The sequence below is a fragment of the Electrona antarctica genome (assembly GCF_951216825.1).
Source record: "Electrona antarctica genome assembly, chromosome: 4".
Lineage (NCBI taxonomy): Eukaryota > Metazoa > Chordata > Actinopteri > Myctophiformes > Myctophidae > Electrona > Electrona antarctica.
Genome location: NC_136809.1, coordinates 16,211,652 through 16,224,726, shown reverse-complemented (window position 1 = coordinate 16,224,726; position 13,075 = coordinate 16,211,652). Strand labels below are relative to the sequence as shown.

General features: G+C 42.3%; 2 protein-coding genes across 8 annotated transcripts in view; one reads left to right on the top strand and one right to left on the bottom strand.

Moving 5' to 3' along the window:
- Window positions 1-1,402, bottom strand: part of LOC306921584 (uncharacterized protein) — a 32,366-nt gene extending 30,964 nt beyond the window's left edge. For all 7 annotated transcript variants that reach the window (XM_079498773.1, XM_079498778.1, XM_079498779.1 and 4 more), the window contains exon 1: window positions 1,286-1,402. The gene's annotated coding sequence lies outside the window, so the exon portion shown is untranslated. The remainder of the gene's footprint in view (window positions 1-1,285) is intronic.
- A 5,538-nt stretch (window positions 1,403-6,940) lies between these two features.
- LOC306921651 (ADP-ribosylation factor GTPase-activating protein 2-like) lies at window positions 6,941-8,569 on the top strand (the record flags this gene model as incomplete). The annotated part of the gene is made up of 1 exon (XM_079498884.1): window positions 6,941-8,569. The coding sequence occupies one exon, from the start codon at window positions 6,941-6,943 to the stop codon at window positions 8,567-8,569; it is 1,629 nt and encodes a 542-aa protein (XP_079355010.1).
- Between the last annotated feature and the right edge of the window lie 4,506 nt (window positions 8,570-13,075).

Below are 13,075 nucleotides of genomic sequence, written 5' to 3'. Positions count from 1 at the left end.
CATGATTGCGTCCTTTCTCAATTTAGTGAGTCTAAGGATGCAGGCTATTTGCATCACTTAAACGATTACCATATCGTTTGTTTGTTGAGAGGGGTCCCCCAGGGGTCTATATACATGGTTTACTCCTTTTTCCCCTATAGACCAATCCGCCGAGCGGCAACCACCATAACTGCGGTGTCAAGCAGCGATAACAAGAGCCGATTGAGTTTGCCATTATGATTGTGCCCAGGGCAGCGCTCCTTGGATTCAGCTTCATCTATAGACCAAATTTCTACACTGAATTTAGCTTATCTACAAGATTGATGTAAATGATGACTATCATTGATAACACCTGTTATTTGTTGTTTATTTGTATGCTATGTCCCCTGGATTTTTTTGTGTGAGTGTGTTATCCTATTAACCTTTTATCCTTTTTAATGTATGACTCTACTTTGTGCAACTATACAATTTGCCTTTTCAATCAAACAAACAAACAACCAACCACAACACCACTCCAGTGGCTGATAGCTGCTGCGGTATATTGTTCCGTTGTGTATACCAACTATGCCTTTATGGTTGTGATCCATTCAGGTCCTAACAGGGTGCATTGTGTATGTTGGCTCAGTGGACGGACTATTAAATGATGGAACAGAACCTTAATAATTACTATCATTACGTGTGAATACACGTGTGTTATTACATATGTGGCTGATCAGACAGAGCTGCCAACACTCCTGCAGGAGTCTTCACACATCGTGCTGCATGACTCCTGCAGTACCATGTATCCTGTATTGTGTATCAATCTCCCATACTAATGCTAACGTTGCAACGGCTGCTGTGTGTTGGATCAACACTAGACTATCATAGGTGTATTTATTGACTCTGGCATTTGCGCTTACGTACGTATCATGCGTAAGTATAAATGTCAAACTAAGCAAGTGTCAGACTCGAGTAAATAAATCTTGATCGAAGGCTAGATGTGCTATTTTTAAGGCCTGGTCCATTGCGTTAGCGAGGAACGCACTGGACCAGAGCTATTGTTCAAGTTAGAAACAACAGTTTTCGAGTCCCTAGGCTCAAGTAGCCTACATATTATACATATTACTACTGTATTATAATACACATTAATAATCTAGCGGTATGTAAACAATGGACTTATAGTTCCGTTTGGAACCTCACCATTAGCTGCAGCAGTTAGCGGGGCAGCTGCTAAAGGCCATTTTGTCTAAAGAACTTTATTTATTCATCGCACACATTAGCCTCTTGACCACAACGCTCTAGTTTTATAACAGTCAAGTATGTTTACCTCTTATCGCGTATTGTTGTGGAAGTGGAGTGGAACTCCTTGGACTATATATCTCTCTCTGATGTTTACATATTTATTATCATCCATGGACCATGGTCGACTCGATCGCATCCTCCACACGCACGTAGCTAAGCTACCGAATCCGATATGTTTGTTTTACGTCTTTGTTTTGCAGATGGGTTCCCAGATTGGTTTAGACGTAAAGCGCAGGCTGACTAATCGACAGCAGAATGAAGTATCTGTTGCACATGACAATGTAAACACAGAGTGGTAAACAGAGCTGCCTGCTACATATTTAATATATCAGATTTTTTGTTTTTAAGTGGTGCAACCATAGGGTGCAGCCATTCCAATGCCTGTGTGTGTGTGTGTGTGTGTGTGTCAGTCTGGTGACCTGATAGCTGACATCTGTTTTGCTGTAATTGAGTAATTAATAATAATAAGAAAATATGTTGGCCACAATCATATAAATCTAACGCCTATTACATTTCTATCTTCTTATTTTTTCCCCCCAGTAAATAATAGGCCTACATACTAGGAATTCATGTTCCATGATATTTGTTAACTGTTAACTGACAATTTACTAGCCTAAAAAGAAGAATTAGGCCTATGTTGGATTGTTGGTCCATCATTGCAGGCTTGACTCCCAAACTGGCCAATAAGGTCTCTGGATGTGGATTTTGGTGAACCCAGACTTTCCTTTGGCACCATCTTTAGGCCAAAACGCCCATCTGCACACTAGCTTTATCAAAATCAGGATGAACCCTAATAGTCCGGCAGCCAACAGGTTTCTTTTGTTTAAAGTGGGAAATGTGATATATCGTTTTTTTTTATTGGCCTAAAATATTGTCATACTGTACATACGGTACATTCATGAATCCACTTGCTGACCGGCTGTCGGTATTGAGCATTTTTATAGAGGGATAGTATGTGACCATACCATAACATCCTATATAAGGCAAGATTTTCAAAATGTCATTATGCTTTAAGTAGCATTATGTGACGTGTCAGACTAGGGAGTTTTCATGATTCTGAATCCATTCCAAGCATTAGAGTTTTGCACAAAAGAACACTCCTTGGGCTAAAAACAGCCATAGCCACATGCCCAAATGTGCCCAAAACGTGATGACCGGCTTTTAGCCCAAGGAGTGCAAAACGAATGCTTGGAATGGATTCTGAATCATGAAAAACCCCTAGTTTGTCACGTTCACACATGCTACTTAAAGCATAATGAAATTTGGACATTTCTGCCTTATAGGCTGTTAAAGGGACACTTCACCCCTTTTGCAACCAGATCTTATTTTAATTGTTTGGAAGACGAGAAACACTTTCATGGGGTTTTTATGTGGGTAATATGTGTTTTTAGATATTTTAGTATTTCAAAGTGTCCATGAAGTCATGGGCACTTGTCAATACACATGTCAATACAACAGCCGGTCAGCAAGTGGATTCATGAATGTATGTATATAGACAATATTTTAGGCCAATAAAGTGTGTGTGTGTGTGTGTGTGTGTGTGTGTGTGTGTGTGTGTGTGTGTGTGTGTGTGTGTGTGTGTGTGTGTGTGTGTGTCCACCTTGAGTTCCCCCTTTTCTGAAGCCTACATTGTTCCTCATTGTTTATTTAACTCTGAAAAGTGTACTGTACACATGACATGATGGGTCCATTTAGTTCCATTTGTACACTCAATTGAACACTCAATTGTACAATCAAATGAACACTAAGACCTTTACTGTACATGAATTCATAAATTACAGATTAATTGAAAACCACACCTGGCTCACACTCATAATGAAACTAAAGCACAATTGTTGAACGACTTCTAAGCAGTTAAGCTACAAACAAAGTGCTATAGGCCAATAAGGCCAAGGCATTGTGCATTTCTATCACAGACGGAAATAAATGACACAAAAATGTAAAACCTTTCCTTTGAAAAACTAACATTTCTATATGACTGCCCCTCCACATCCGATAATTCACATGTACAGATAAGTGTGTATCGTTTCCATATCCGCTCTAGAGACCTGATCAGCAGCCTGCAAAGAAACTCCATCCCAACCCAGACACTCAAGGCCACAGTACCACAGAGGCTTGTGAAAATAGTAAATAGTAAATAAATAATATTACTCAAAACGTGAAAGTATTGTGTTACATTACTAGTTACTGGAAAAAAGTAATAATATTACTAAAGGTAATAAGTTACTTTAGTTACTTTTTAACACTGGACGTTTCCACATTGAGTAAATGGTGCATTTATATAGCGCTTTTATCCAAAGCGCTTGCATAGATTGTGCATTACATTCACCCATTCATACACCGATGGCGGAGGAAACCTTGCAAGGCAAGGCACCAACCTAACTAACTCTGGGGGAGCCTGGGATCAAACTGGGAACCTTGCAATCTGTGGCATAAACACTCCTTGGGCTAAAAACGGCCATATCCGCCTTCACAAATGTGATGAGGTCATCACATTTGCCCATTGCAAGTTGCTGCACTCTGTCCGTCATCTACCTAAGCCATCCCAAACTATCGTAATGAGCAGGGGTAAGGTGAGTTGTAGGAAGGCCAAGCAGTAGTCTGACCAGTTTGTTTTGCAATGTCTGGAGCTTTGTTTTTAGGGCGGTACCATGAGGTGCAACAACCACCGGGTGATTGCTAAGCCCCGTTCACATTTAAAAGCATTGCATGCCCAGTGGAAATGAGGCATCAGACTGCGTTAAAGCATTTAAATTTCCCAACTCGGTGGATGTACAGGAAGGGATGGACAAACTTTGGCATGATGGTCATTAGATATGCTATAGAAAGCACAAAGTTGTAATGGTTAACGCTGAAATAATCTTTGAGCGGTAGAGTAATACAATGTGGAAGATAGCTTACTAGCATTGCTATCAGGATGATCAGAATAATCTGAAAAGCCCTGCTCTTCATGTCTCTCCCCTCCCTACTGTCCCTCTGACCTTCTCCTGGTCCAGGCTGTTTCAGAGCTTTGAGGACCATGACACAGCAGAAAGACATCACAGAAATGAGCACAATGTAAAAGCACAGCAAGACGTAATAGTGCAATGAATATTGACGGCCAGCTAGAGGGGAATATCCGATGCAGAATGCAAGCACTATCGGCCAGACAACGCAGGAACAGGCCACCTTGTACCGAAGAGGTTTGTACCTGACAAACACAACAGGGTGGACCACCGCTATGTAACGCTCCACACAGATACAACACTGGAAGGACGGGACGGCAAAGTACACTAAACCGGCAAACAAGAAGAAAAAGGTGTGACATAGATTGTTGCACGTGTAGATCCAAGCAAAGTAAAGGACAGAGGCCAGCGAGAAGACGATCTCGGATACAGTCTGGTTGAGAGAAAAGAACTCGGAGGCTAACGTCCCACAAGCTCCGCTCAGAATCAGCCACAGGACGTAGCTGTGGATGGGGAAACCCAGGATGAGGTTGATGGCATTGATAGCCGTCAGCACCGACTGGGACAGATATTCGTAGTCCCCTGAGGAGGATATGGAGATGGAACAGTTGTAGCTGCTTTCCAGGGTCATCACCGCCTGTCTCCTGTGACCTAGAACCCGTGCAGAAGAGGCAGTGTGTGACAGTAGTTCTCACCCAGTTGTTTTTCATGTCAAGTAACTCCAGTTTGGTGTGCATTAGGCCATGGACCCCCGTAACCCCGGAGAGTGTACAAATGGAACCATGTTGAGATGTTCTCAAAAAACACATTTAGGTGGAATGGTTCTTGTGAAAAACATAGCATTGAAATATTATATCAAAAATAACTTTTGTTTAAATTGAAAAAGTTATTCATTATGACTTTAAGGTTGACTTCATGTAACTATGTACTAAATATTTTTTGGCAAACATCTTCACAACAAATCCTCTCATGAATATTGCTAATATTTGAAGAATTCTCACCTTTGCGCTTGGAAAGTGTTTGAAACCTTTGAGTAGCCTACAGCTTCAGTCCCTTGTGTGCGTTGAAATCCCTGCGTTGAAGTCCAGAGCGTCACCTCTATGAACAACTGTTTTTCCAGATGGTGCCGCTTACTCATTCATTTTTCCCAATCATTTAGCCTTCTCATCTTTCCCTTAAATACCTTCACTTGTTTTTCTTTCGCACACCTGCACAGAGCCGCATTTCCATAATTGTATAAATGTTCCCATTGTGCAGTGTACACTTTGCCTACTGCGCGGTATGTTAACAACTTGTAACAACTGTACAACACACTGATGGGAGATCCCATAGAAATAGTTTCATGTAGTATCACATATCTGCCCAGAACCTTAAACCCTGGAATCAAGAAATTAAGCTATCACAGTGGTAGACACCATAACATTCTTTGGGTCATCTTCCTTGTTATTCGCCACCTGCCACAAAGGTGGACATGATTCATGGCCTGAAACTTAGAACGACTGGTCACAATTATCAGTTTCTTCTTGTTCTTCACCATGAGTGCATGGACCACAATGGAAACATTCAGTTTTTGGAGATTTGATCCATGTGGGCATTTTTATTGGTGTTCCCTTTTATTGATGCCGATAACATTCTTCTATTCTATTCTACCGGAAGCACAAATCCCTTTCAGTTCATGTCAATTATCTTTAAATTTCTATTTTCTCCATTGTGTAGCCTACTTCCTTACACTTCCCTTGCTTGCATTTTGCATACACACCTGAGCCAAACCATTCATGCCATGTTTGTGATGGAGAATTGCAAACATGCAAAAGGGGGAATTGAAATGGATTTGTTTAGCATGGTGTGACCATGGTAAGTGTACTGTCTGACCTCTTCATACTCTCTGAACTAGGAATTATTGAATTTATTTTTATAAAATAGAATGTGAGCAATTGTGAAATAAATGTTATAGTGTAATGCATGGCATGTATATAGTGCTACAGGGGCTACGTGACCTTTACGCAATGTTGAACTTTGGTAGAACCAATTCTTCATGAAGGGAAAAGTTGTTTCAGTATTTGCCCTGATGAAGACATAAGTTGAAACGGGTTGCCACACAATGTGGCTGCTTTGCTCGAACTACATTTAATGTAAATTTGGATAGACCGCTAAAAAACCTAACAATTTTCAACCCATTTTTAGACAGCCATTTAGACGTATATTAGACGTCTATTAGAAAATGCTCAATGGGATGTGATAGACTCGTCCTACTTCCTTGTGGAGATATGCGCTCCACTCAGCACGTGAAGCTTTCTGGTTAAAATCGCACTTGTTTGAAGTGAGCGGTGCCTTTGTGGGGTCTTTCGGTCCCAAATGCGCATGAATGTTTGTCAATTTAGGGTATGTTCTTCCTCTTGCGAAGGACTCACAAAGCGACAAACCAATGTGTTACATTTCACATAGCAACGTGTAAGGAAATGTTTTTCGGGTTTTGCATTGTGGTGTTTCATCACCTACAGTTAACTTGTCTAAGCTGTGGAACTGTTTTGGCCTGAAAGTGTATAAATGTGTGCAGATAAGAACTTCTATGCAAATTGGCGTTGTTATGCATGCTTGACAACAGTTTGTGTTGCGTTTGGTATGTGATGTCAGACCATAGATCTGATCAGCCTATATAATGGTATTTCAGACATCAACACACATATGAGAGCACCAACTGAAATAAACCTAAGGAAAATAGACATTTAGGCAAGATGGCTACAGAACCAAATGCTACTGTAGTCCCTACGATATTCAACAGGCTAAGATCTATTCCAGCAAACAAGGAATGCTTTGAATGTCATGCCAAGAATCCCAGTTGGGTCAGTATTCCATATGGAGTGTTCTTGTGCATTGACTGCTCTGGGATGCACCGTTCGCTTGGAGTGCACATCAGTTTTGTCAGATCCACTGGGTTAGACTCCAACTGGACTTGGTTCCAGCTTAGATGTATGCAAGTTGGAGGCAATGCCAATGCAACTGCCTTCTTTCGCCAACATGACTGCACACCAAATGACACCAAAGCCAAATATAATAGCCGTGCAGCCCAGATGTATCGGGAAAGGATTCGTCAGAAAGCCAATGACGCTTTGTCTAAATATGGCACAGAACTATGGATCAACTCATCTGTTGGTAATGCTCCAAACGCAGCCACAGCCTCTGAGAAGAAAGAGGAAGAAGACTTCTTTGCCGAGCACTCACAGCCTAAAGATTGGAACATGGCACCTACCACCGTATCAGAGCATAATGGTCAAACCTTTGTCTCCCCACCACTGCTGGCAGAGGCAACAACCACAGACCATTATACCACAAACCCTCAATCAGAGGAATCACCCAGCATTGATGGACTGAGCACACCATTTAAAGCCACCATTGATGTGAAACCCTACATTACTATTGGGAAGAAGCCCATTGTTGCTAAAAAAGGTCTTGGTGCAAAGAAGGGTCTGGGTGCCCAGAAGGTATGCAGCAAGAGCTTCACCGAGGTGGAGAAACAAGCTCAGGCAGCTGAGAAGCTTCGAGAAGAGCCTGTCGCTGAAGCTAAGGAACAGGCAGAGGAATCCATTGTGGCTTCCATGCGTTTGGCCTACAAAGAGCTGGAGATTGACAGGAAGATGCAGGAGAGGAAGATCAAGAGCATGGGAGGACAGAAGAGAGAGCAGGCTGAGAGGCTGGGCATAGGGTTCGGCAACAGGAGTGCCGTGTCTCACTCTGTGATGTCGGAAGTGCGGGTGATTGAACAAGAGACTCCTATTGGTGCCAAATCCTCCTCTCGCTCCAAACTGAGCATGTTTGAGCCTACAAATACCCCTGGTCCAACTAAGTATCATCCTAAGGACAACCCGTTTGCAGTGAGGCGAGACAGTTTTGAATCTCAGTGGGACTCGGAGGGCGGTACTGCCTCCTTCGTGTCCTCCTGGCCCCTGGAGAAAGAGGATCCCAAAGAGCAGATCACCAAATTTAGTACACAGCCCATCGGATACAGGCTTCCCACCAGAAAGAAAGATGAGGTATCAGCGACTGTGGCCGAGTCGAGCGATGCTAGGCAGAAGTTCGCCAACGCAAAGTCCATCTCCTCCGACATGTTCTTTGGCCGGGATAGCAGCGCTGACTATGATGTAAAGGCACGACTGGAGGCCATGTCCAGCAGTACATCAATCAGCTCTTCTGACTTGTTTGGGACTGGCAGTCACCAGACCTCAGAGGCATCGGGCTTCGACAGAATGCTCCCATCCCCCAAAGATGTTGCAGATTTCAAACACGGAGTAAAGACTTTAGCTGGCAAGATGGCTGTGCTGGCCAACGGCATCATGAATACCATCCAGGATCACTATAGTTCCTAACTTCCTAATGATGAGGGGTAGGATTAGGGTTAGACCTCCAGGTAAAATCAAATATTACAATATGTTCTACAAAATACCTCCTTATCGATATTGTGGCTATAATATGGGATACATTACTATATCAATTTTCCAAAAAAAAATGTTATGCTAAAATATACATATATCCAATTATCCATGTATGGACATTCAAGGACAGACAGATACAGAGATCTCATATTTGATGGTTGGGACCTCCAACCTGACAATTAAGCACTTGAAATTGTAGGCATACAGTACATTTCGTTTGACTTGGTTCCAGTTCCACCCATGAATATTGTGAAAATAGTCTAACTATATTGTGAGGTATTGAGCTTGTAGATCGGCTATTTTCACAATAATAACGTAATATTTGACAAGTTGGCCAATTTGGCATGAAGAATAAGGCATTCTACATACAGTACGCAAGCTTTTGTCCAGTGTAAGTGAGCCTCTGAGCAGACTTGAGAAAGAATCGACCTCCCGCAAAACTGACAGAAAAAACATTATATGTGTAAAAGGCGTAAACACTCTTAAGTGAATTGGGCCCTTTAAAATATTGTAACTTTAGAAATGTGCAGATACCCTGTATACACTTATACTGTATGTTGGTTTGTCTACTGTTGAACGAGAAAACAATGTTGCACATTAGGCTAATCATCAATATTACCCCCCAAAATCATTTGGGGCCCTGCTGGTCACAGCTCCCAGTTTGGGAACCACTGCTTAACAGTAGTGCAGTGGGCCAGGGAAGTTGTTGCTTCTGCAGTACAACCTGCTCTCTGGTACTCCTTTCCAGGCCCCAGTGGATTGCTATCTGCTGGACCTTTGTTATCCTTCCTTTAGTATCATTCATTAGTTTATTCTCTTACCCATACCTGTACGTGCTTTAATGCTTTTTCTTAAAGGAGTAGTTCACCCAAAACATGACTTATATTTTCAATCAATTTCACACCCCATGAAGCCTTGAATTCATGGATTTTTTTTGTTTTGTCCCATTCCTAAGCCAATAACTTGATGACCATCCAAGCTGGACAAACGGTAAGGTTGAGGTCCACATTGGACCCACTTGGTTCCCATGCACTTCCCATGTGGATCCTGAGATGCACATGAATACAATTTTACATTGTGGCTCTGAAAGAGCTAGTCTTCAGATAAGTGTATTTCACATGCAGTAAAGATTTATTAAATGAGACATTGCTGGTATCTGGGGTGAAACCTGCTGCCGTTCTGTTGTGAGTATATGAAAGGCTGGCATAGCACTTACCGGTGTGTTCTGTGGGCCGCCAGCCCCATGTAAAACTTCATGTTAATGTGTGGCCTCACTGGCCTGGCAGCACATTGTCAGCATGAACGCATGAGCTCTTGGTACAGACAGCCACTACATCTGTGGATATTTGCCTGTTCCTCACAGCAAACGTTCCACCATGGCAAACAACATACAAAACACATTTCCCTTAACTTAACTCATTAATGAGAGGGCAAAAGATGTTGAGCTGGCTGGACAGTGACTAAAGAAAAAGGAGAATGCAGGCTATTGGGCTGCAGTGGCAGTACTGTGGGAGACACGCGCTGGATGTTGGTTTCTCTCCATGTGCTCATGCCATACAGTTGTACCTGCTAAATCTGTAGGCGTTAAGCAGCGTGCGTGTGGCGTCATTAAAGCAGCTAGAGGCGGGATCAAGGCAGCACTGTGTATGCCTTGATCCCGCCTCTAGCTGCCGCTGATTGGCCAGGCCGTTTGGTGGCCGGAGCATCAAGTCTGCCTGAGAGTTCCCAGATGGGAGCAGGAGGGGGGAACCCAGTGTACTCTCTGCTGCCCCATCTGGCGGAGTCAGGTTAGCAATCATTCATGACACAAAGACAAGTTTCGGCTACTCAGGCCTTCATCAGTATTTGGTGCTGATGAAGGCCTGAGTAGTGAGTACTAGTAGCCGGAATGCATCCGTTTGTCATGACTGCTGCGTTAAATAAATCAGCTGACTGAATAGGTTGGTACAACCACAATGGTCTCATGGTCTTTGCCACTATCGTCAGGTTTGTATAATGTAGTGCTAAATGCAATCTAAAGTAAATTAGTAAATTACTTATTTTTTACTGTCTTTATCACTTGTGGCCATCCCAGGGGTCGAGAGTTTTTGATTGATTGAATATTTCATCAACAGTTTAAAAAATCACACCTGTGTGAACTGAGTGGTGTAAGGTCTGTCTGACGTAATGAAATCATGTCTGACGTAATGAAATCACACCCGGGTGTGATTTCATTACCTGGCTTTGTTTGTGCAGAAAAAATGAGCATGGTTGCTATGTTCACCCTGTTCACCCGGGTGTGATTTCATTACGTCATTACAACAGGGTGAACATAGCAACCATGCTCATTTTTTCTGCACAAAAAAGCCAGTTGTAGGAGTGGTTTACACCACTCAAAAATAGTACAGTGGTACACCGTATAGGCTACACTGATGCTATAAGGATAACAAAAAGTCCTAATGACTTCCATTGTGGTCCTTTGTATTCAATTCATCAAGCCTTTTAAAGGGGACCAGTTATAGAGATGACCACTACGAAGACCACACAACACTAGTCTCTCGAGACAGACTGTTGACTCCATCAAATTCAAAGGAAAAGAGGGCGCTGTTTTTCCTTTATTTGCTGATGGTTTCTCAGATTGCTACAACACCAACATCAGAGTCAAGCTCAACTATAATTGAAAGCCAAGGAGAGTGAGTCAATAAAGATTTAAAAACCTAATATTTGGTTGCTCCCTTCCATCTCACCAAAATCAGATCCTTAAGGCAGGTATGGTTGCTGCAAAACATATATTGATACCCTGGAAGTCTCCAACGTCTCCATGTTTCAAGAGATGGCTCAACGAGATGCTCTCCATTGCTAAGCTTGAACAAATCCGTCATGAGTCCGGACAGAATACACAAGCTAAGTTCCAAAGAATGTGGATGCCATTCTTGCCGTGTTTGACAATAGTTGAGTATATGCTCTGGCATCTTTCATTATTGTACTCCCTGATCTCTCTCTGATGGTCATCAATCCCACCCATATGTCCCCTTGTTTTTTCTTTTCTGTGTCTGTCTGTGTGTGTGTGTGTGTGTGTGTGTGTGTGTGTGTGTGTGTGTGTGTGTGTGTGTGTGTGTGTGTGTGTGTGTGTGTGTGTGTGTAAGCTTACTTACTTTCATTTGATGTCTTGTATTGTTGTGTTGTGTTGTGTCATGTTACTCTTGTATTTGACAAAAACTCTAAATAAAGTTATGTAAAAGAAAAATAAATAAAACCTCAGCAGATTTAATCTAGAGAAGCAAGCTATTCCATAAACAAACCTGAAAGGGTTTGTTTATCTGCTTAGTTCTAAATACATCCAGCAACAAACTGATCAGCCGATCTCAATTCTGTAGTTAGGGTGTGACAGTGCAGGAGCTCAGTTAGAGCAAGAGAGTCGGACACAGCTAGACAGACACGCTCTAAACTAAACGTCCTTCAAAAACAAAGAATAACTATTTAAGGACGGTCCAAATCCAGTGTGACAACTGATAGAGATCTCAGCTCCTTTGTGTCCCGACGTTGTGGTTGAGCCACGTGCAGCACCATGCTCAAAACCAATGAGAAACTAGTCATTGGATACTATTCATTTAAGGAAGTGCTTTCTTGGGTTTAAATCCTCTTAGCAGACCTTGCATTGAACTGTACTCTCATGTGGTAAGTGTGGTTGTCTTTGCAAACTGATAATAAAGTATTCCATCAAGCAATCAAATTGGAACATACTTACAGCAGTGTTGCTCAAATGGGGGTACTTTGCTTACCCCAAGGCGTACATGGAGGTAGGCTACTACAGGGGGTGACTGAAAGAAAGTGGAAAATGGAAGCATTTTATATCACCGTAATATTAAAGATTGACAACCTTTGTATGAACCTTTGTTTTCACTCAGAGTGGCTGACATAAAACACTAGTGGATGATACAAAACATCAAGCAAAGATATTTTCTTTATAAAAGCCCACAAAAAGTGTGAAATAGAACACATAATCGGGACACAGAGCAAAAAAAAAAGAAGAAAAAAAGACTGTAGCACTGACTTAAATGCAGACAGGACTTGAACAGTTTCAGTCAGTGGAAAGAATGGCTGCATTGCTAATGACATAGGACTAAGAAACAATACATGGAATAGGGCCTACACAGATTCAATTTCAAGATTCAATTCAAGATTCAATACTTTATTGCCATGTCAACAGAGTTGATTGGAAGTTGTTTCAGTGACATTCATTGCAGTAACGGGGGATAGAGACAACAATTAGAACTACACAGCTGCAGCCATATTTCGGCGCTGCCCTCAGCTTCATTGCATCAGAAAAAAGAAAACAAAGAAGAGGTGGGGGGATAGGGGGGGATGCATAGAGGGGGGGGGGGGTGGTAAGAAGACATCACATCACACTTCAAGTAAGAATGGCTGTGCAGGCAGGTTTCTGGGGGTGGGTGGTGGGGG